At 40.2% G+C, this 22,668-nt stretch overlaps 16 protein-coding genes across 16 annotated transcripts; 10 read left to right on the forward strand and 6 right to left on the reverse strand.

Annotated features, from left to right (window-relative positions):
* Window positions 1–242: 242 nt before the first annotated feature.
* SEN15 (Sen15p) lies at window positions 243–629 on the forward strand (the record flags this gene model as incomplete). The annotated part of the gene is made up of 1 exon (XM_056230290.1): window positions 243–629. One exon carries the CDS (start codon window positions 243–245, stop codon window positions 627–629), a length of 387 nt encoding a protein of 128 aa, XP_056084223.1.
* Window positions 630–667: 38 nt separating this feature from the next.
* SAM37 (SAM complex subunit SAM37) lies at window positions 668–1,639 on the reverse strand (the record flags this gene model as incomplete). The annotated part of the gene is made up of 1 exon (XM_056230291.1): window positions 668–1,639. The coding sequence occupies one exon, from the start codon at window positions 1,637–1,639 to the stop codon at window positions 668–670; it is 972 nt and encodes a 323-aa protein (XP_056084224.1).
* Window positions 1,640–1,878: 239 nt separating this feature from the next.
* RNA14 (cleavage polyadenylation factor subunit RNA14) lies at window positions 1,879–3,906 on the forward strand (the record flags this gene model as incomplete). The annotated part of the gene is made up of 1 exon (XM_056230292.1): window positions 1,879–3,906. The coding sequence occupies one exon, from the start codon at window positions 1,879–1,881 to the stop codon at window positions 3,904–3,906; it is 2,028 nt and encodes a 675-aa protein (XP_056084225.1).
* A 169-nt stretch (window positions 3,907–4,075) lies between these two features.
* On the reverse strand, window positions 4,076–5,401 carry ARG7 (glutamate N-acetyltransferase; the record flags this gene model as incomplete). The annotated part of the gene is made up of 1 exon (XM_056230294.1): window positions 4,076–5,401. The coding sequence occupies one exon, from the start codon at window positions 5,399–5,401 to the stop codon at window positions 4,076–4,078; it is 1,326 nt and encodes a 441-aa protein (XP_056084226.1).
* A 719-nt stretch (window positions 5,402–6,120) lies between these two features.
* Window positions 6,121–6,834, forward strand: RIM9 (Rim9p; the record flags this gene model as incomplete). Its single annotated transcript, XM_056230295.1, has 1 exon — window positions 6,121–6,834. The coding sequence occupies one exon, from the start codon at window positions 6,121–6,123 to the stop codon at window positions 6,832–6,834; it is 714 nt and encodes a 237-aa protein (XP_056084227.1).
* Window positions 6,835–6,990: 156 nt separating this feature from the next.
* On the forward strand, window positions 6,991–8,496 carry AEP1 (Aep1p; the record flags this gene model as incomplete). Its single annotated transcript, XM_056230296.1, has 1 exon — window positions 6,991–8,496. The coding sequence occupies one exon, from the start codon at window positions 6,991–6,993 to the stop codon at window positions 8,494–8,496; it is 1,506 nt and encodes a 501-aa protein (XP_056084228.1).
* Window positions 8,497–8,763: 267 nt separating this feature from the next.
* KAR5 (Kar5p) lies at window positions 8,764–10,269 on the forward strand (the record flags this gene model as incomplete). Its single annotated transcript, XM_056230297.1, has 1 exon — window positions 8,764–10,269. One exon carries the CDS (start codon window positions 8,764–8,766, stop codon window positions 10,267–10,269), a length of 1,506 nt encoding a protein of 501 aa, XP_056084229.1.
* Window positions 10,270–10,604: 335 nt separating this feature from the next.
* Window positions 10,605–13,304, forward strand: SOV1 (Sov1p; the record flags this gene model as incomplete). Its single annotated transcript, XM_056230298.1, has 1 exon — window positions 10,605–13,304. The coding sequence occupies one exon, from the start codon at window positions 10,605–10,607 to the stop codon at window positions 13,302–13,304; it is 2,700 nt and encodes an 899-aa protein (XP_056084230.1).
* An 87-nt stretch (window positions 13,305–13,391) lies between these two features.
* On the reverse strand, window positions 13,392–14,642 carry UBX4 (Ubx4p; the record flags this gene model as incomplete). Its single annotated transcript, XM_056230299.1, has 1 exon — window positions 13,392–14,642. One exon carries the CDS (start codon window positions 14,640–14,642, stop codon window positions 13,392–13,394), a length of 1,251 nt encoding a protein of 416 aa, XP_056084231.1.
* Window positions 14,643–15,199: 557 nt separating this feature from the next.
* Window positions 15,200–16,468, forward strand: AVO2 (Avo2p; the record flags this gene model as incomplete). Its single annotated transcript, XM_056230300.1, has 1 exon — window positions 15,200–16,468. The coding sequence occupies one exon, from the start codon at window positions 15,200–15,202 to the stop codon at window positions 16,466–16,468; it is 1,269 nt and encodes a 422-aa protein (XP_056084232.1).
* Window positions 16,469–16,675: 207 nt separating this feature from the next.
* On the forward strand, window positions 16,676–17,440 carry NAT4 (N-terminal L-serine N(alpha)-acetyltransferase NatD; the record flags this gene model as incomplete). The annotated part of the gene is made up of 1 exon (XM_056230301.1): window positions 16,676–17,440. One exon carries the CDS (start codon window positions 16,676–16,678, stop codon window positions 17,438–17,440), a length of 765 nt encoding a protein of 254 aa, XP_056084233.1.
* A 578-nt stretch (window positions 17,441–18,018) lies between these two features.
* MOT3 (Mot3p) lies at window positions 18,019–19,473 on the forward strand (the record flags this gene model as incomplete). The annotated part of the gene is made up of 1 exon (XM_056230302.1): window positions 18,019–19,473. One exon carries the CDS (start codon window positions 18,019–18,021, stop codon window positions 19,471–19,473), a length of 1,455 nt encoding a protein of 484 aa, XP_056084234.1.
* A 125-nt stretch (window positions 19,474–19,598) lies between these two features.
* TVP18 (Tvp18p) lies at window positions 19,599–20,102 on the reverse strand (the record flags this gene model as incomplete). Its single annotated transcript, XM_056230303.1, has 1 exon — window positions 19,599–20,102. The coding sequence occupies one exon, from the start codon at window positions 20,100–20,102 to the stop codon at window positions 19,599–19,601; it is 504 nt and encodes a 167-aa protein (XP_056084235.1).
* A 307-nt stretch (window positions 20,103–20,409) lies between these two features.
* ABF2 (DNA-binding protein ABF2) lies at window positions 20,410–20,961 on the forward strand (the record flags this gene model as incomplete). Its single annotated transcript, XM_056230305.1, has 1 exon — window positions 20,410–20,961. One exon carries the CDS (start codon window positions 20,410–20,412, stop codon window positions 20,959–20,961), a length of 552 nt encoding a protein of 183 aa, XP_056084236.1.
* A 138-nt stretch (window positions 20,962–21,099) lies between these two features.
* IRC21 (Irc21p) lies at window positions 21,100–21,705 on the reverse strand (the record flags this gene model as incomplete). The annotated part of the gene is made up of 1 exon (XM_056230306.1): window positions 21,100–21,705. The coding sequence occupies one exon, from the start codon at window positions 21,703–21,705 to the stop codon at window positions 21,100–21,102; it is 606 nt and encodes a 201-aa protein (XP_056084237.1).
* Window positions 21,706–21,857: 152 nt separating this feature from the next.
* SDD2 (Sdd2p) lies at window positions 21,858–22,295 on the reverse strand (the record flags this gene model as incomplete). Its single annotated transcript, XM_056230307.1, has 1 exon — window positions 21,858–22,295. One exon carries the CDS (start codon window positions 22,293–22,295, stop codon window positions 21,858–21,860), a length of 438 nt encoding a protein of 145 aa, XP_056084238.1.
* Between the last annotated feature and the right edge of the window lie 373 nt (window positions 22,296–22,668).

The following is a 22,668-nucleotide window of genomic DNA, read 5'->3' on the forward strand; positions in this document are numbered from 1 at the left end:
GTTTAATATCCAACTTACAACATGAATTTGTTCGAGTCATCTCATATAGTGCTTTGGGCTGACATACGCACTTCTATTTTACTCGATGGCATGATCTGAGCTTTCTTTTTTTTTTTTTTTTTTCAGTTCAAACAATCACAAGCGCTGCAAAAAAGATTGTACAAATAAATACTCATCTCCAAATAGGCGATACCACAGGTCATTACATACAGAATGGGCCAAGAATACTGGAATAAATAACGATGGGGACAACAGATATCATATCCTTGGTAAAAAATAACTTGCTCTTTTTCCAGATGTGGACCGAGGTGGAGATTTTGCAAGAAGTTATATCATGGAAAGAAAACAAACTAAATTTACTCAGAGGTCGCCCCCCACATAAATTAAGTAATGATACCGATGCAGAAGATGATGAAAGTCCCGTGCCGACACAGCCGTTAGAGTTTATCTTACCCATCAACATGTCTCAGTACAAAGAATACTTCCTTACTTTGGAATGCTTGACTAAGATATTTGCTCAATTGAGCAATCCATCCACAGAAAGAATACTACTGGCAATAATCAATGATGACGGTACGATTGTTTACTACTTTATTTACAAAGGAGTACGAAAACCGAAAAGAAACTGAAGAGGACCTATTTTTCCGCATTATTTTTTGTATCTTTTTTATATATATTTACAGGCTAAATTGTACAATGACATTACAACGTTCCCTTGCTCTTTAAATCGGGGGTCTCTTTGTTCCAAGTCGTTATCGGAACTCTGGACAAATTCGCCAATCTTATTTAACGTATTATTCACAAATTCACCCCCAAAGGTTTGTTCCAATTTTGAACGCACTCGATTCCCATCAGGTAAGCTTAGCTGAACGTAAATATTTGCATAGAAAAGAATATCAGGAGGAAGCACCACAGATTCATCCAATTTCTTACGGACTTGCAAACAATGCTTAATACAAGTTTTTAGTCTATTATCGAATTGTAGATTGTATTTCACCTGTTGCAGGTCTTGCTTATTCTTAACGTTGTTCTCATGAGTAATTTTGAAAGTTTTTGATTGCGCCAATTGTGATGCAGATTCTAGCGCTTTACTTTCAACAAAATCTTCATCATCTTCAAGAGTTATGGACCCTATAATCTCCTGGCAATTTTCACGTGCTCGTGATCTTAATTGCAATGGAGTATTGTACCACATCGGAAAATATAATAGTTTGGAAAATAACTTCTTGGTATATTCATTGTAATTTTTAGTGTTCAGGAAGAGCTGGTAATCCGACAATCTTGAAAATTCAATACCAATAAAATTCAATAGAGCATATTCCAAAAGACGGTTCCGTTGCAAGGTCTCTTCATCATTTCTGCTTTTTTCATATTTGGCAGTATGTTCATTCTTCTCCAAGAACTGCACAATGTTCACGTAGCCGGAAACTTTTATGCCATTATCTAAAATCAGTACAGGTAATTTTTCGTCTGGCGATAGATCTGTGTTATTAGAAAATACTACTTGTATTCCCTTTACCATGTTCATTGCCTCTTCCGAATCACATGACTTAATAAACCATACGAGGGCAATACTCTCAACTGAGATCAGAGATGGTTTACCATTCGCACCCCATACATGCACGCTACCGTCAACCATTACCAACCCAATAACAGCCTTTTTTGGCGTTTTTCTAATGGTCTGCTTTCAGTATAAAGGTTAGTCTTCTGAATAGCTCATTCTTCTTCGATTCCATACATCGTTCAAAATGACAAAACAAACGACGAAATTGTCGGCTGAAATTGGCATATAATTAAGAAGAAAAGTTTAGCTCATATGGCGAGAAGTTACTCTACAACACAAGAAGAGAGATAAGCCGAAGGGTAAAAAGAAGAGATATGTCTAGTTCCACCACTCCTGATTTATTATATCCCTCTGCGGACAAAGCTGCAGAGTCCAGTCATAATATACATGAAGATGAGTTACGACTTAGAGAAAGGATTAAAGAAAATCCTACTGACATCCTACCATACTTCCAACTCATCCAGTATTTAGAGACCCAGGAGTCTTATGGTCAGGTGAGAGAGATATACGAGGAGTTCCATACCACGTTTCCTTTTTATTCACCTGCGTGGACCTTACAATTGAAAGGCGAATTGGCAAGAGATGAATTTGAGACAGTTGAGAAAATTCTCGCCCAGTGCCTTTCTGGCAAGTTGGAAAACAACGACCTACCTCTTTGGTCGACCTACTTGGACTACATACGGAGAAAAAACAACTTAATTACTGGTGGGCAAGAAGCCAGAGCCATTATTGTCAAGGCATTTCAATTAGTCATGCAAAAGTGTGCAATTTTTGAGCCTAAATCATCATCTTTTTGGAATGAATATCTCAGTTTCTTGGAACAATGGAAACCGTTCAACAAATGGGAGGAACAACAACGGATTGACATGCTAAGAGAGTTCTACAAGAAAATGTTATGTATCCCCTTCGATAATTTAGAAAAAATGTGGAACAGATACACCCAATGGGAACAGGAAGTAAATTCTTTGACAGCAAGAAAGTTCATCGGGGAATCATCGGCCGAATATATGAAGGCACGTTCTTTATATCAAGAATGGCTGAATATTACAAATGGATTAAAAAGAACATCTCCAATTAATCTGCGCACAGCGAACAAGAAAAACATACCACAACCGGGTACTTCGGACTCAAACATCCAACAGTTAGAGATTTGGTTAAATTGGATAAAATGGGAAAGGGAGAATAAGTTAATGCTCGCTGAAGATGTGCTATCACAAAGGATCAACTATGTTTATAAACAAGGTATTCAATACATGATATTTTCCGCAGAAATGTGGTACGATTATTCAATGTATATATCTGAAAATTCGGATCGACAAAATATCTTATATACTGCGTTATTAGCTAATCCCGACTCTCCTTCTCTTACATTCAAATTATCTGAATGCTACGAATTGGATAATGATTCTGAAAGTGTTTCCAACTGTTTTGACAGATGCACTCAAACTTTGCTATCCCAATACAAAAAAATCACTTCCGATGTAAATACAAGCGAAGGAAATAACACAGAGCATAAACAAGATCTGGTATACAACCAAAGGGAAAAATTAACATTCGTTTTTTGCGTGTATATGAACACGATGAAAAGAATATCTGGATTGTCCGCAGCACGTTCTGTATTCGGTAAATGTCGAAAACTAAAGCGTATATTAACACATGACGTCTACGTGGAAAATGCATATCTAGAATTTCAAAATCAAAATGATTATAAAACAGCCTTTAAAGTTTTGGAATTGGGTTTAAAATATTTCCAAAATGATGGAGTTTATATCAACAAATACTTAGATTTTTTAATATTTTTAAATAAGGACTCACAAATTAAAACCTTATTTGAAACATCCGTGGAAAAAGTTCAAGATTTGACCCAATTGAAAGCAATATACAAGAAAATGATAAGCTACGAATCCAAGTTTGGTAATTTAAACAATGTTTATTCCTTAGAAAAAAGATTTTTTGAAAGATTCCCTCAAGAGAATTTGATCGAAGTGTTCACGAGCCGCTACCAAATTCAAAGCTCAAACCTCATAAAGAAATTAGAGTTAACTTATATGTATAACGAGAAGGAGGACAGCTACTTTTCTCCTGGGAACGAGAAAGGTATTCAAGGCTTTTCGAATTTGAATTCAACGGATAGGAAGAGGTTAATGGAAGAAACTGGGAACAATGGAAATTTCTCCAATAAGAAGTTCAAAAGAGACTCAGAGCTACCAGCAGAAGTCCTTGATTTACTGAGAGTCATTCCAAAACGTCAATACTTCAGCACTAGTTTACTTGATGCACAAAAATTAGTTAACTTCTTAAATGACCAAGTAGAGATTCCAACGACCGATAGTACTAAATGAGGTTAGCGGTACGAAGGTGTATAGGTATATATATATTTATACAATTTCATTGTTACAGTAAGTGACTACGCTTGTGTAGATAAATAAGTACGAAGTAACATGCCAAGACAGGCAATGTATGTTAATGTATTCATGCTCATAGAAAAAGAGAGCAGAAGTATATATGAGATTATGAACGGTAATCACCGTTTATAGTAACATATTCATGTGACAGATCACAAGTCCAAAATTGGGCTGTCTCCTTACCAGTACCTAAGTCGACGGACACTTCTAAATCGTTCAAAGCCAATATTTCAGAAGCTCTTGATTCGTCAATATCTAATTGGGGGACACCGTTAACAACAAGCTTCAACTCACGAGGTTCAGAATTATCAGTCGCGATAAAGCTAACGTTGATAGTATCGACATCCAGAGATTTCAAATCGTTCAACTTAGCATACCCGATAGCGCATAAAATCCTCCCCCAATTAGCATCTTGCCCATATAACGCAGTTTTGACCAACATAGAATTCGAAATTGACTCGGCGATAATTTTGGCATCTTCAAAATGCAATGCATTTTTGACATTTACGGTAACAAACTTTGTCGAACCTTCACCGTCACGAACAACTAACTGAGCCAAACGTTGGGCGAATTCGGTGACTTGCAATTTCACTTGATCAAAATCCTCAGAACTTTCATTAATTTCCTCGGTATCAATAGCACCATTGGCTAGCATACAAATCGTATCGTTAGTACTCATGTCACCGTCAACTGAAATACAATTAAACGAACGGGTGGTAGCGAAAGTTAGCATTTTTTGCAACGCCTTGTTTTCGATGGGAAGATCAGTGACCACGAAACCTAGTAATGTGGCCATATTAGGGCAGATCATGCCTGCACCCTTCGCCATACCTGTTAAGGTATACTCAGTGCCACTAGGGAGCTTAAATTTGGATGAAACTAACTTGGGGAAAGTGTCGGTGGTGCAGATTGATTTCGCCACGTTCAACCAAGAGTTGAAATCACCGCCGAATTTCCTTTCACTAAATATTCTATTGATACCATTACTGATCTTGTCCATGTGTAGTCGCTGTCCAATTACACCCGTAGACATTACTAATGTTGAGTTTCTTTCACCAATTTTCTCGTTAACCAAGTCGATCATTATCTGGGCGTCTTTCATACCGAGATCACCGGTGACAGAATTAGCACAACCAGAATTGACTACGATGGCGTTAATATTCTTGCCACTAGCAGATTCAAGGACCTTCTTCGAAATTAAAACAGGGGCAGCCTTGAATTTGTTCGTCGTGAAAACCGCTGCTGCAGTGGAAGGACGAGATTTGTTGGTGTTCAAGATGATACCCAGGTCCAAGTTCCCATTTTTCTTGACTCCAGATGCGACGTAGCCAACTTCAAAGCCCTTTGGAAAAGAGCCCGTTTTAGGCACGTACAATGCGTACTTATCTATAAGCTGTTTCGAGCGTTGCAATAATGCTGGTGATACTCTCATTTTAGGCTGCTGCTCTAGACTTCTTCAAATAAAGGGAGTATAAATAGCTCTTCAAAAAAGATCTGAATTGAGTGAAAAAAAGCTGTGCCTTTATGTGATGACCTGAGACGAATTTTTGATCTAGTTGATATCCAGGGAAGTCAATAACGAATGATGCAGTGAGTCATCCTATCTGTCCATCACATCAGAAAAAAGGCCTTTACCAAGAATAAACCGTCGATAATGACTGATATAGACTCCGAGCCAACACAACCATTCATGCTACCATCAGTCTGAATTCAATCCCGATTCTGACGTCGTCCCAAATCTCAGACTTCACTTATACAATGTGAATCCCAGGTCTCTCTGTCTTCCTAAACGAAAATGGCGAAGTGAATGATAACGTTGTCATAGCAACAACCATCATGCATTATAATGTCCATATACAGCTCAGATATTACTAAAAGGTTGCCAAGAGAGCCAAGTTTCAACAAGAAATACTGTATATTATGCGCGAGATTCAAGCAGTTCTTTCTCCTGATATCTGCCAGCCTGTGTATTTCCAGTCGCATCTCGACATTGTTCAATTTTTCACTAGCGGCGCGCGCAAGGGAAACCAAGGAAACAATGAACAATATAGATAGATGATGGAAGACGAGCGCCAGCGGAAGGGCAAAGGGGTGTGTATGCACATGATTATTGTGGAACAGTTTACGCAGATTTATTAAGCCAAGAGGAGTATGGTTTGCATGATTCACATCGTGGTGTTTTTGCTAGCAATCACAACCGTCTTTGAAATATTCCCACTAATTACCGTACCCGTGACGAAGCGTCTATCATTATCGTCCTTCAGAAATCACTACTATGGGCTCTTTGGATGGTGTGTGCGTGGCAAAAACAAAGAACTGATGTGCACAAAAAAGAAGATAGGCTACGACAGCACGGATGTCGACTCCTCCGGCCATGTTTTAACGCTGCCGTCCAATTCAAAAGTGGTTGTTTCAAATTTGTTGATAGTTCACCCGATTTCTTTGGCATTCACGCTCACATTACTTATACTGGCAGTGACAATTATGGTAACACCGTTGGGGGATTCACCGGAGATGCTGTTATTCACAGCCCTTTTTTCACTACCGACGTTTATGTTATGCCTTTTATGCTTTCTGGTGGATATTCTCCTCTTCATCTCCAAATTGGACTGGCCGGGCTGGCTAATGTTGGCTGCTACGATCAGCGTGGCTCTTTGCTGTTCTATGCTCTGGGTCATGAGAAGAGTTGTGTCCGTTAGAAAATATGAATCCCAACAATCAATTGCACATGTGCGTCCAGTTGAGCAGTATTCAATCTCAGACGTCTACCTGAGTAAACAGGGCAGCGATAGCTCAGAATATGAAAGCACGCCTACAGATGGCCTAACGGCTCCAGAAATCACATACAGGGGGTTTATTGAGTAGTTCAGATCAGATGTCATTTTGCACGTATCTACTGTTTTGCCAATCCGCTTCCAAATATATGATTTTTTTTTTCATTATATTCATTAAGGGCCCTAGTAAGTGCTTACTAGATTGCAAGGTATCAACACCAGGTAGAGGCGTGTATTTGTTGTTAAGATGCAATCACGTAAATGGTATCCTACACTGAAAAAGGCTCCTGTCTTAGCGAATGGTGCAAGAATCCACAAACATGCGGACAAAGTTCCTCATCCGGAAGACATTATTCATCCATTTTATCAACCCACTCCAGTGGAGCAATTCATCACATGTGCTACGGAATGTGATCCTGCTCTTCTTGATGGGGAAAAGATTGTTCCATCACTGATAAAACATCCAGTGAGTCTAAACACCATATTAGTGAATAGCAAATTGAAATTTGATGATATTAGGGGAGTAAATAAATGGCTTATGAAGTTCATTGCGAAACGAAAAATCCAAAGGAGCATGATACTCAGACCCACAAACAAAGACGTGAATTTTTTTCAAATTCCCCAGTTGTCCTCTGCTGATATGACCAAAATAGCGGGTCTTGAGAATACGCTATCAAGTGTTGAAGATGCAAATGACCTAGAATCCACGGTGGAGTTCCTAAATAATGAACTACAGAGTATGTTTGACCGCAACGATAGGCAGACTAAATTTTTCTGTGAAGACATATTGGCCTACCTTATAAAATACCATGGAAACTCGGTCGAAAAGCTCATATTATTGATAAATCTGACTCAGATACAGCTATGCTCAAGTTTAGATCAAGTCAAAGCAGTGGACATTATTTTACATCACATACTTCACAAAATGGAAACGAACAGTGGTGGTCTCCCGTATAGCGCCGATTTGGTCACCGCACTAAGAGATTTATTGGCGGCAATAAATAATAGGTTTTTTCCCAAGCGTTGTGAAGATTCATTACACCCAATAATTATCGAACAACTGTTATCATTTTATATTGAAATTGGTAATTTGAACGAAAGTAAAAAATTCTTGGGTCATTTGATAAATAAAGGTGTTTTACCTGACCCCAGCATCATTAACAGATACTTGAAGGGCGTTGACGTTCATTTCGATGAAAACATCAAGAATTTTGATTTGAAATCCAAGTTCGCATTTATAGCAGATCTTGCGCCCATAATACAAAACTATGGGGAAGTGACGCTGTTCAAATTTCTGATACCTATGTGCAGGCATTTTGACGAACTATGCTCATTGTTGGATATTCTTCGAAGGTCAGATCACTCAAAGCAAATTATGCATAATACACTGCCCATCCTTATCAAAAAGGTGCTTACATTTACCAAAGATCCGATGGCCAACTCAGCAAATTTGTCCAAAATTTTGAATTTGGTGACATCAATATGTGAACAAAACATACCCAGTAAATTTGTAGAGAGATTCATACTAGCTTTTGCTCTTCAAGGAAACTATACTATGATGGCCAATATGATAGATACCTATAAGACTGAATTGAGTCATAAATATCAAATGCAAATAGTTAGCGCTCTAAACAAGAGTGAAAAAAATCATATATCCAGAAATACGGCTGCTATAGGCTATAACAAAGAATTCAAAAAGTATTTCTTCGAAAATTATTTATCTTCAGCAAAATTGAAAACTACACACCCTTAGAACCCTTACATTAAGTCGTATACTTGAGAAAAAGGAACATAGAAGGGTCCGTTGCACCACAATTATACATTCCACGCAACAGAACATTAATGTAAATAAAATATATATAACAACAAACTCTGTCACATCAGAAGATAAGTTCATCATAGCTGTTTTAGAAAAAATGAGAAACATTTCTGTATATAAGCCCTACTTGGAAATGCTAATACAATATACATTTTCCAGTCCCGTAACTGGTTTCTGTGAGACATTTTTCGGCTATTTGCAATGCGCCACGTCTATTTGTTAACGGCTTGTATTAGTATTGTTTCAAGTTTCGAGATAGGGAAAATTAACAATCAGCTGCAAGAGAGACTAGTGTACGCAGACGACTCTGTTGCAACAAACGTTCTGGAATCCAAGTTCCCATTCTTGAAATCAACATGTGTCAAAGACGCACTGAAAAGTTATTTACCGCAATGTATGGCAAACGGATTTGAATCCATTGATGCTGAAACTAGAGTGGAAACAGCTATAAAACTTTCAATATGCGAGTTTCAGGCGTCTGGATTGGGCGAAATACCTGCAAATTGCATGGTTGGCGATTTAGGATCAATGATGGATTGTATGTTCGAACTAGAATCTTCTTCAAAGTGGTGGACCACATATAGTGGGAATTATCAGCGATTATCAAGCATTTGTTATGAAAACGTCCTTCCCTATGAAAAGGAACAGATATTGAAGCTGTTTCTAAACATCACTGAACTTTATGACTCATTTGGGGACGATATCAATATCAAACTGAATGATTTGATATTCCAAATGGAGCAAGAATCAGAAGGGTATTTGAACGATCTGGCCAGAATGTTTCACAACTATGATAGTCAACTGCGAAATATGACGGAAAGCAATCGAATAATCTTGGAAAGCGATCTTTCGCTTTTTAGGAGTAAGGTAAATGATGTGCTCTATGATACTTCTGAGCAATTAGAGGTCCAAATTATAGAGAAAAACAATCAACTATTAGATAATGTCAATAGTATCCATCGCACCATGAGTGAACTTACTGACGAGCTCAACAAAGGTGACATGAGATCCAAGATATATGATTTGAAGGACGAAAACCTGAATAATTTACAAGACTTAGTAGAAATGTCACATGATGTGAAAGAATATTATTCCAGGAACAATGAGCTAGTTAATGCCGAGTTGGAGAATTTTTTGATAGATTTGAAGACGCAGTTAGGTGCCACGTCAAGAGATCTTTCTGAATCGCAAATCGAAGCAATAGATCTCTTGCAGGGATTCAATTCCATCCTACATGACTCATTGTTACCGTCCATCACGAACGAGATAGTACCTGAGATGAAAAACTTCAAAAACAGTGTACTACAAGAATGGACAGCTATGACGTCTACGTTAAACAAGGATTTTGCTCTATGGAATGAAGAGATTTTTTCAACTTTCAGTGAAATTTCAGAAAAGTTGAATGGGACAAAGGACAAACTGAACGACATTGATATTCGTATCTCGCTTGTCCATAAAAACGTTATGGCATTGATGAGGATATTTGATATCATTTGGAAAGCTGGTAAGACAATTATGAAGTGTGGGTACGTTTTACTTAAAAATAAGTACTACTGGCTGCTGTGCTCTGTTGTTTGGATTTGGTCAAAATACTCTACACCTTGGAGATATGTGAAAGCGCTTTCCATGAAACGCTTTTACCAATGGGGGGTCGTACTGCTATCAATTTATCTAGGAGCAAGAACCGGGTCACTGATTGGTGGTTGATATTATTAGCGCAAGACTGGAAAATACGTACATGTGTATGAATATATAGCGGAATTCAAAATTAAGTGGGTTCCAAATTATTGAAATTTAATGACATCAAAAAAGCATGATAAGACCAAATGATGTTGCAAATTGAAAATAAGAAACATAGCGTGCATCACGTTAAATATATAGGCATTATAATTCTCTCTGAAAGAGTGCAAGATAGGACACCTAAAGCTTTATCGTTGATGACGAATAGGAAAGATACTGAGAGATCTATATTATGCGAACCAACACTAAGCACAAGACTTAGTACCGAAAAATAAGTGGTGCTGTCCGACACCTGACAATACATGCTCAAATATACCAGATCATTTCGTACCAGTGCTCTGATAGCAACGCTCCAAGTACGCTTTTATAGATTAAAGCGGGCCCCACTGGATTCCATCTCTCATGTTCCCAAAATCCTTAACAAGGCCATCACAGAAGCAAATGAACCAGAAAAAACCCTAATTTTAAAAGGACAGAACTCAGAAGAAGTTGAGGATAGTTTAATTGCCAGCAAAAAATTTCAAGAGATCAACCCGTTGGAGGCCATCCAAGAAACTTTTATACAATATTTGAAGTTTTATAATGGAAATACATTCAAAAAGAGCTGCAAAAACTTAAGCAATTTAAATGAAGATCTAAAAAGCAAAGATTTGGGTAGTAATGAAAAAATACGTGCAATTTTCAGCTATTTGATAGAAGAATGTGATTTGGAAATAAAGAGATCAAACACAATTGAGCCGAGTCAGGTATTCGATGAAGAGAAAAGGAATGAACACGACTTAGAGGAGTCCATAATGAACGATATTTTTTCTCAATCAGCCCAACAAGAATTGGAAACTCAGGACGGAAGTATACCTTTGAAAAGCACAAACTTTCTGCTTGAAATTCTGAAAAACTTCAATGAGCAGTTTAATGGTATGATCAAATCAAAGGAGTCTATAACGGAAATGGTCACATTTGATCAACTTGCTCAAGCTTATGAAGTAGTCAAATCAATACCAGTAGAGGGAAAAAAGCACCGAGGAATTTACTTAGCTGGGAATTTGCTTTATGGCACGGGCAAAGTTCGTCTGGATCCTATAAATGAGTCATTTTACATCGAATCTCTATTGACATTTGGAAACTACAAAAAAGCATATAATTTGTTCATCACCAATAAAGACAAAGTAAATGAGCGTTGGTGGAATGAATTAGGATTGATGATCACGTTAAGATCTAACCATTTGAGAAACTTCAAGAAACTTTTGGCCGAGACAGATGAAAGGTACTCAACAACGTCTTCCTATTTAAGTCCAAGAGTTATCAAATTAGGCATCCGAAAATATCTATCGATTGGTAATGTAAATGAGGCAAATGCGCTAACTGATCGATTTATCAGATTGGTGAAAAAAGTTGGGATTTCCAGAATGAACGACCAGCAAACGGAATCCACATTAAAGGTTAGACATTTTCAGAGTGAGGAAAACGCAACTCAGTTCTTAAACGAAATAGAAATACCATCAGACCGTGATTTTGTAAGCGTTATTGATTTTCATTTGTACAAGAAAAACATCCCCAAGGCAGCACAACTTATGAACGAGTATGTAGAGATACCAGAGACGACGCAGGAAAATCTCACGTTTCTAATTTTGAAGACCAAACTCAATATGTTGAAAGACTTTGATAAACTACGCAGCATCTTTGCTCAAAATAAAGATTGCGTTGTTCCTGCAAAAAATGTCGGGATGTTAGAAGAAGCTTTTGAGAGCGTTATCGCAAAGTATAACACTGATAATCCAATATACAATGACCTGCTCTTTGACAATGTCTCGGCTTTAACGAAAAGTGTTATATTGACAGATTTTGTGGAAAATTTTGTAGCTCAACAGGCCTCTGGACAATGGATGAAGCTAGATAGTGTTTCGCGTTCCAAGAAATTTAATTCTTTGCTGAACATACTGTTGGGCGTGGGAGAAGAAGAAAAAGCTTATAGCATCTTGAAGAAACTTGAAGAAGCATCACTTAAATCCAAAGAGGACTCAAGTCTACTTTATAGTCAATTTTATTCTGAAGTTAATGCATACCATTATTCCAAATTCATTGAATTTTACAGTCTTCAGATTCAGAACATTAAAGCGCAGAAGATATCCTCATTTGACAAAAAAGAATGTAAGGAAAAGGTGAATTTACTTCTACAACGAATGCAGGAGTCAGAAGTTATCCCTAATGCTCAATTTATAAAAGAGATACTTGTATTCTATGATGGTTTATATGATTTTAATTCAAGTTTTGAAATTATTAACCCATTACTCGAGTCTAAGCAACAGGTCAGCTCTGAATCTTCGTTATCCACTTCAGATCCCGCTCACTTTTATAGCCGCCGCATCATCACAAAGCCATTGTACTATGAGATTTGGTCAGTATATCGTCATTACTTCCATATTTTACAAAATAACTCCAAGATTTTATCAAAAAAATCGTCTATTGTCAAAAACCTAATCAAGAAGCAGATAAAAATACATCCCAGTTTTCATCCAAGAGCATTGTTTCGAATTATGACGGCCAACGGTGAAATTTTACCAGACAGAGGCTTCTATAAATTAATTATTTCTACGTTCATAAAAAGTGAAGACTTAGAAGCGATTCCGGCGTTACTAACAATTTTAACGAAAAGGCACGATCTGGATATCGATTACGATTTGAGTATGTATATTTTAAAAGGTCTGAAGAGGCAGTACCTACGAAATATAAGTAACATCAGTAAGGATGCTCATGACTATAAAAAACGAAAGACGGAGTTAATGAATAATGAATCAATACTAAAAAGGATTCCACAGGATTTGAATCAGGATGTGATAATATCTCACTTAATCAAAGAAATTTTAGTTTTCATCAAGTGGAAAGAAAATAGCGATTATTGTAGTTTTATGATGGTGGAAGAGGCCTTCAGAGAACTAGGGACAGGGTCTATTTTACTCGAAGGATTAATCGAAGATGTAAATAAATTGAAGATAAAAGTATGATAAACAAAAATGCATTATATATAACTTTATCTATGCCTGTACATAAACGTAATAAAAACGAAAGCAGATCCTATTTTCCTTCTTCAATTATTTTTTGCTCAATTTCATCCATTTAGGTACTTTGTTCAGTGTCTTTTTGATCTTTGGAGTGCCCTCAGAGGCGTCCCGTAGATTAGATTTATCTGTGGTGTGTGTTGGTGGGTTTACCATGGTTTGGTGTGAAATTTTTTGCGCATCTTTAAATAGGTTATGCTTTATCAAGGGGCCAGTGAAATTTGAATTTGTCTCAAAAAGAAGCATTGTTTTGGAACCAAACGACAAATCATCGACTAGTTTTCGATCGTCTTTGGGTAAGGGTTTGAAAGGATGTGACTGATTTAATGTGAAGTTCATTTTCTCATCGATTAGAAACTGCGATACGACGTTATAAACCGTATGCATATCTTCATCCGGCTTGAACGCTATTTCAATGTGGCTCCTATCAGGAAACTTAATTCTTAAGAGGCACTCAGAAATGGTCCTGTTTTTTGTCGACAAGCTTCTGGCAGATTCTTCTCTGAGTCTTTTTGTTAGGATAGGACCGCCTAGAGTACCGGCCTTCAAAGATAGCATTTTTTGATATCTTTTCGCTTGTTCTACTGTTAATTCGTAGTCTTCTTCATTTCCGATCTGATCGTTAATGAGTGCCAGTGGTTCATTCGAAGGTACGAATACGGAAGGTTTGTGAAGTTCATGAGGTGCCGATACGGTCATAGTTTCTGGGGTTGTCATGGTGGCTAAAGTTTGTTTAGGGGGAGAAGTACTATCGGTGTTGTTATCTTCAGCGGACCTTAAATTGGAAAGAAGTAATCTTATTGAGGAAGGCTCTTGGATCCCTAAATCCTCAAGAGTAAGATTATCATCTTTAATGGTTTTATAGGCAATAGTCTTGGAAAAAACTTGAATCTTGAAATCATTTTCTGCAGCACCGCTGATTTTTTGCAGGATCGGAGCCATCGGTTGATTGGATGGGATTTCTTCTATTACCGAATTGCTTCCTAAGATTTGAAACCGTATCTTGATTGTGCTTGGTGGCATATTGCTACGATTAGTGTTATTTGCCACCGAAAAATCAGCATTTCTCGACAGTTCTAGGTTGACGCCCATTGGTAGGTTCAGCAGTCTCCATGGCAGATCCAATGGCACAGGCTTATCCAAATGTACTAACGTCCATTCATTAGGCGAAGTGTGCAGTTTGAAAAATTGCAAAGATTGGTGCAGTACATCGTTCAGTGTAAGATTCGATGGTAGTTGGCACTTAAAGGGTTGAAAGTTATACTTCACGGTCACCGTAGGCATTGTAATATCGATCTAGTGCTTAGCCGCTTGCCCTTGTTATTTTGAAGTATGTAAAGTTGTCTTTTTTGGCCTTTTTTTATACTTTTTTGCCACGCAAACTTACAATAGAAGTGAGCATAAGCCTTTTCAGAGGCGCCTATATAAACTGTCGGAAAAGGAAGCAAAGAACACCCCAATAGTGTGCAAAGAACTAGAGGATATTGTTGGGAAGGTTTCTCGAATTGCGTATATATGTATAGATACGTATATAGTTTGTCGCAAGATGTAGATGTTTCTTAGAAAGAGTTCTTCCAAGGAGAGAAAGGGCAAAATGGGGAGCAAGCGCCACCTGTACAAGTATCGATTGTGGTTCTCACCATTGTTCCTACTACTAGCTTGTTCTTGGTGCATAGTCTCATGTATCCGCTTGATTTTTCATATAGTCCGGTTATTCCGAGGTTCGTGGTTTTTTTTAGCATATTTTTGATCTAGTGCTATTGAAAATGTATTAATTAGCTGAACCCTAAAAAAGGAAAGAAAACCGCTGGCAGGAAGAGAGTGCATATATTGGACAAAAGATGCTGAAAGAACCCTCTGTTCGCTTGCGAGAGGCTATCATCGAAGGGAACCTGCTTATAGTGAAGAGGCTGTTGCGGCGGAACCCAGATTTGCTGACTAACATCGACTCAGAGAATGGATGGAGCTCGCTGCACTATGCCTCGTACCATGGACGGTATCTGATATGCGTGTACTTAATCCAGCTGGGACATGACAAGCATGAGCTGATCAAGACTTTTAAAGGGAATACATGTGTGCACCTGGCGTTGATGAGGGGGCACGAACAGACATTACATTTACTGTTGCAGCAATTCCCGCCCTTTATCAACCATCGCGGTGAGAATGGCAGGGCCCCCATTCATATAGCGTGTATGAACGATTACTACCAGTGCCTGAGTTTATTGATAGGGGTCGGCGCGGATCTATGGGTGATGGACACCAACGGCGACACGCCGCTGCACGTATGCCTGGAGTATGGCAGCATAAATTGCATGAAGATGCTCGTCAACGAGGGTGAAATATCGTTGGACGACAGCGTCAGGGACAAAGGTAACTGGAAACCCATCGATGTAGCACAGACGTTTGAAGTGGGTAATATGTACTCGAAAGTGTTAAAAGAGGTCAAGAAGAAGGGGCCACCGCAAGGTGCCGGCAAGAAACCAAGTTCATTCAGGACCCCTATACTGAATGCGAAGGCCGCCTTTGAGGACGGGCCTTCCCCAGTCTTAAGCATGAACTCGCCCTATTCACTCTATTCCAACAACAGCCCGTTACCGGTACTACCAAGAAAGATATCGACGCATGCCACTGGCGGGAACAATGGCAATCGGAGGGGTTCCATCACAAACCCGGTATTTAACCCGCGAAAACCGACTCTATCTACGGATAGCTTCTCGTCGAGCTCCAATTCCAGCTCGAGGATAAGAGTGAACACTATCAACAATAAGAGCACCTTGGGGGGGTCTCCCAAGAAGGAGCCCATGCCTGAATCGGTGAAACACAGCGCAACACCAACGAGCCCGCGCAACAACATTGCATTGATCAACAGGCACTTACTGTCCAACAAGGGCAACGAGAATGCGAGGGTAGACCCACAGGCGCCAGCGGATAGCGGCGACAACGACGGTGGCGCCACGATAGGCATCGGCCTGAGAGAGGACTCGGATGAGAACGAGAACAGATACAAGACCAAGACAAGCCGTGACGAACCACGAAGACGCGTGTCGCTTCTAAACATACCGATCTCGAAACTGAGAAACAGCAGTAACGGCAGCATAGAAAAGTGTTAACGCTACATATTCTTTATAGCATCCTTTTTTCTTTTTTCTTCTCTCTCTTCATTCTACAATGGCGCGTTGCGCGCGCCATTTTGAGTTTTTTTTCTTGGTTTTTTCCTTTCACAGGGATGCGTTGCTTAGTATATATAATAAAGAGAAGTGCGATGCTGAACTGACACCGAGACATCACCGCAAAGAAGAGAGGCCGGCACGGCCCCAATGTTCAAAAAGTTCTTGAGTATTTGCATCGACGAGTTTCCTGAGACCCTCGAGTACACGGAAAGCAACGAAAACGCCACCGTCGTCACCACTACCGTCTTGAAACGGGAGATTATGTATATTCCTGAGGAAAACGGAGAGGTTGACAGCATTGACGGCCCCCAGTGCACGAACTATAATCTGCACAAATCTCACGGTGACCACGTGCTCGACTCATGTGTGCAATTAGTGGACGAGCACCTGGGCGACAAGTACCGCCGGGCCTCGCGCACCATGTACGGCAACCGGATACCGTGGAAGGCGAACAAGCTCGCAGAGATGAAAAGTGCGGGCCTCTTGTATGTCAGTTACTGGGGCAACGGTGCGTTGGGCGCGTTTGCCTCATTCATGCTCACCGAGGAAACCGGTCTCGTCGAGGGCGATGCCGCACATGAGGTCAGCGTGCCCGTGATCTACCTTTACGAAATACACGTAGCTCATGCGCACCGCGGTCACGGGCTCGGTCGGCGGCTATTGGAACGCGCGCTGTGCGAGGGCGTAGCCCGACGTGTCCGGCGCGTTCGCTGCGATTTTTTCGGCGTCGCGCTTACCGTATTCGGCGATAACACGCGAGCCCGGCGGCTGTACGAAGCAATAGGATTTTGCCGTGCTCCGGGATCACCCGCACCAGCTGCGCCTGCTCTACGTCCAACACGACATGGCAGAAAACGTGTTGTCGTGGCACGCGATCCGCTGTATTACGTGTATTGCCTTCACATGCCGTGAGAGCCGGCACCGCCACAACGCGCGATAAAAAAGACAAAAAGACAAAAAAGCAAAACTACGTAGTGGTTGTGCAACTCCCCTCAATTCCGACTCAGGAGGCCCGAGTCTGCTCCATGCTCCTACGTTCTTTGCCAGGGGCGCGTTCCGATAACTGCGCACGGCAAGGAGTACTGGCGATAACGGTGTTTATTGCCGGTTTTTTCGTTTTCGCTCGCTTTTTTTCTTTTTTCGTCAATGAATGTGTTGTGCCCTCCATTGCTGTGTTTTTTATTCCACCAGGGCGCATCATCCTGTCATGATCTGCGCTGGATGGTATTTATACTACTACTCCGTACAGACTTACTAAACTTTGTCTCTCTTTTGGTGAGAGGTTGAGAAGAGTGAAGGAAAATAGAGGGAAAAACAGAGAAGATAATACGTAAAGAAGCCTGTGGCAGTCTAAGAAAAAAGAATTTTTTTGGGAAGAAAACTAAAACAAAACAAACCCTGGGAAGGAACAGGAACAAGAAAGATACAACAGAAGGAAATTAGTAGGCAACAGCAGGCAAATATAAAAGGGTCATCTCATATTTTTAACAATGAATGCGGACCATCACATACAACAGCATCAGCAGCGCCAGCAACATCAGCAGCGTCAGCAGCATCAGCAACACACGATATTACAAAATGTGCCGAATACCAACAATGTCGGTGCCGATCTGCTGGCGTCACAACATTTCAACGCTACCGCAGTCTCCTCGAACAAAGAGGACGTAATGGTAAACCCTGGAGGAAGAGAACTGCCCATGCCTCTGCACCAACAGCAGTATATATATCCTTACTATCAATACGCAAATAATAGCAGTAACAGCACTAGCGTCGCTACTGCCAACAACACTTCCGCCTCTCCGGTCATTCACAGTAACAGCAACAACAGCAACAACTCTGCTTCTGATCCCTCTGCGGCAAACAACAACAACAACAACAACAACAATAATATTCACACAAACCAATTTGCTGCGGCGGCCGGCAACATGAACGCGAACGCAGCGGCGGCTGCTTACTATGCTTTCCCACCTTCAAACATGCCAATACCGCAACAGGAGCAACAGTACATGTTCAATCCCGCCTCTTACATCGGCCATTATTATTCTGCCGTGAACAACAACAATAACAACAATAACAACGGGAACAACGGTGGCAGCAATCCTCCTAACCCTGTTCCTCCTCCGCCCCATCATCAGCAACAGCAACAGCAACAGCAACAGCAACAGCAGCAGCAACAGCAGCAGCAACAGCATCATCATCATAGCAGCGGCCACAACAACCTCAACAATAGCACTGTAAATACGAACAACGGCCCTCCACACCACCCGACAATAATAACCGACCAGTTCCAATTTCAACTACAGCAAAATGCCCCTTCGAGCCTAAACCTTAACATCAATCCGGCACAACCTTTACATCTCCCTCCCGGCTGGAAGGTGAACACCATGCCGCAGCCGCATCCTGCCGCGCCTTCCAACCATCCATCTGTAGCGGCACCCCCCTCCAACTCCGTGGCTCTCCATGCTCTCCCCACCTCGTCTTCTACCCATAGGTATATTCATCAATGTCAATTCTGCGAGAAATCATTCAAGAGGAAATCATGGTTGAAAAGACATCTATTGTCGCATTCTCAGCAAAGACACTTTTTGTGCCCTTGGTGTTTGAGCAGGCAGAAGAGGAAAGATAATCTTTTACAGCACATGAAACTCAAGCATACAAACTACTTGTTGGACGAGTTGAAGAAAAACAACATCATCTTCAATTATAACAAAACTTCAACGAACAGTAATGATAACAATAACAGCACTAGCACTAGAACCAGCGCTAGCGCTAGTAGCGGCGGCGGTGGCGGTGGCGGTGGCGGTGCAGCCGCTGCGGCTGCTCCCGAAAATGAAGACGGGAGCAGCTACGATCCAAACATCAAGACCTTAATCAACGATGGCGTACTGAACAAGGACGACGTTAAGCGTGTTTTGAATAACCTTATTGTTAGTCATAACAAGTAGATAGACTTTATAGAGACATAAAAATGCCTTTTCCCGCCTAATCATCAAATAATAGTAATAAACACAAATCTAAAAAGTAAGTACATATATATGTATGTATGTTTTGTCACAAATCGTCGCTCTCCTCATAACATCTCTCTGACGACAGCCTCGTGAGGGAAATCGTCGTCTGTGGGATTCTTGATGATATTTGTGTTTTGGAACTCTTGATGTTTGGTGTATGCCACCGCATAACTAATTGACGATATGGTCAACCCCACAGCCACCACAATCAAACTCGTAGCCATCACCGCAATCGACACGTACTGGATGACCGCCATCGCCAGATAGAAAATACACCTCCACCCGTTTGTCTCAAATTTCTTGATGAATTCAACGAAATTATCGCTAAGGGGACAAATTTTCAATAAAAATGGTATCTCAATGAATAGAATCACTAGCCCCTGGATTATACTAATGATACCAAATGCTATCACCCCACTAACATGGAACAGGTTCGCTATCCCGAGCGCAATGCATAGGATTATGTTGATATATCCAAACCATCTCCCATATACGCTAAAATTGAAGCTTTTCAAATCCTTCACCATACCACCCACGTTTATGAACTGTCCTAAACTCAAAGCCATCTTGCCAAACCTATATTTTGCTCTTGCTCTTGCCCTTGCTGTCCTGACAATTACAATTCCGGTTCATCAACAAGGAAATATAAGATCTTTATATGTACCTCTGCTGATGTAGCACCTTTTTTTTCTTTTTCATTTTGCCTTTTTACGAGCCACAGACTTTTTTTTCTTTACCCTACCGTATGAGACGGCCTTTTTTGTTGTTTTTTGTGAAACAGCATACCAAGAAAGGGATCATCATCCAGTTTAGAAATAAATAAGTAAACAGATATACAAAGAAGCCAATCAATTACTGAGACAAACAATGAACATGAACGGCTACAGTTTATTATCTAGATCCTTTCACCAATCTACAAAACCACTCTTCAACTTATCTAGCATTCTCTTGAAGGCTTCCAAGAGAACGCAACTTAGAAATGAATTGATAAAGCAGGGCCCTAAGAGGCCTACTTCTGCTTATTTCTTATTTTTGCAAGACCACAGAAGTCAATTCGCTAAGGAAAATCCAACTTTGCGTCCTTCTGAAATAAGCAAGATTGCGGGTGAAAAATGGCAAACTTTGAAGTCTGACATAAAAGATAAGTATATCTCTCAAAGAAAGGAATTGTATTCTGAATACCAGAAGGCGAAAAAGGAGTTCGACGATAAGCTGCCTCCTAAGAGACCTGCTGGTCCCTTCATCAAGTACGCTAACGAAGTCCGCTCCAAAGTCTTTGCTCAGCATCCTGATAAGTCTCAATTAGAGCTGATGAAAGTTATCGGAGATAAATGGCAATCTTTGGATCAAAATACCAAGAACAAATATATACAAGAGTATAAAAAAGCTATCCAGGAATATAACGCTCTCTTCCCCCTTAACTGAGCTGCGCTTCTCATACAACATTTTTATGTCTTTATTCTTTCCGTTTCCAAACAAACAAACAAATTTAGCTTTACTAAGCAAGTAAGTAGTGTTTTATATCCTATGTATGTCTTCAAACTTTTATATCTCTTCCATGACTTATTCGCATACAATGCCGATGAAACAAACTTGCAACAATTTTTCATAGTTGACCCACTGATGGTATTTATTAAATAATGTAATAAAGTCCTCGCTACCACAATTCTTCAATAATATCTTCGTCCCCCCTGGGTGGAACTTTAAATAACTGGAGATGTCGTAGACCTTACTGTTGATAACACACCACAACTCATCTTCACCTTTACAATGCCTCTTTACGATTTCTTTGTTTATTCTCAAAGGGGGCATTACTTTGTAAAGGGGTATTTTCTGAACGAGTAACTGCGTTCTTAACTGAGACGACGAAAACTTATAGTTGTCCTTTTGGAATATCGGATCATCGAGTAAACCCTGAATAAGTTGTAGCGAAACAAACTTTGTATGGTAATTTGCTGGGTTGGAAGTTAGAGAATGCCAGTCTAGAGCGCTGTGCCCGGGATCTAATTTTATCTTGGTTCTCACAAGAGGTTTTCTAGTTGATCTCGATATGGGCATATGCAGTGGTGATGATGTGGTCGGATGACCTACATTTAGCCGTTGAGGTGCGGCGAATCTGACATTTAGTTTCGAGTCTGAACCGTCTCTATTCATGCCGCCAGTATTCATATTTGTGGTGCGTTCCGGGGACACTTATTAGTGCGTTATATTGCTCATCTCTCTTCTCTTTTCGCTATAAATGAAATATATAACCCCATAAGGTTTATATGATCGAACCAATGTAATATCATACGAAAAGATACACTATTCGCTTACGTAAACTAATCAAAGAAATCATCATCATCCTCATCCTCATCATCCTTAGCGTTCTGCTTGTCAAATGTATTCAGGTCCTCGCTGAAATCTTTCCGTTCAAAGATAATTTTACCGTTACTTTGCGAATTTTGCTGTTTGGCGATACCATTCAAGATTGAGACAATTTCAGTTTCAGTGATTTTATGCGTGACATTGTTCGTAGCAATCAACTTCTTCAAGTACGTCTCTACCGCTTGGGCCCTGTCTCTACGAACTAATGCCACTCGAGACAACCTTTCTAAAGCTTGCGGCTCCAAGAAATTTGCAATAGATGCGCCTACCGGAGCAGAATCATCACCTCCACCGTTATTACCACCACTGCTTCTATCGCCATTGGCGCCGCCACCATTACTTTTCAACTGAGCTAGCCTGGCCTCTCTAATGGCTTGTAACTCTGGATCCATATCTAAGTACACACTTGCCCTGAACTACGATGCAGCCAACAAGATGCTTCTCAAATCTTTCGCCTCTTGGTTCTTGTAGAGCTATTGTGAGTCCAAAAATTCTTTCTTACCCAGCCCAAAAATTTCTCATCTGTTTCTCATCTGTTTCTCGTCCGACCAAGTTTCCCGTTGGTAGTTAGGATTTCACCTGCTCACTGCAGTAGGCAATTTTCTTTCATCATATAGACTATTTAATGCCTTTGTTGCAAGGACGTTTGGAGCCTTAGTTCTAGAATAGCGTATATACCTGCATATACATCGTTCAAACTCAAAAGTGCTAGTTTTTGAAGCTCCGCTGCAAGCTCTGCCCGATTTCTCTGTAAAGAACGACACG

Source organism: Saccharomyces kudriavzevii (genome assembly GCF_947243775.1).
Source record: "Saccharomyces kudriavzevii IFO 1802 strain IFO1802 genome assembly, chromosome: 13".
In the NCBI taxonomy this organism is placed as follows: Eukaryota; Fungi; Ascomycota; class Saccharomycetes; order Saccharomycetales; family Saccharomycetaceae; genus Saccharomyces; species Saccharomyces kudriavzevii.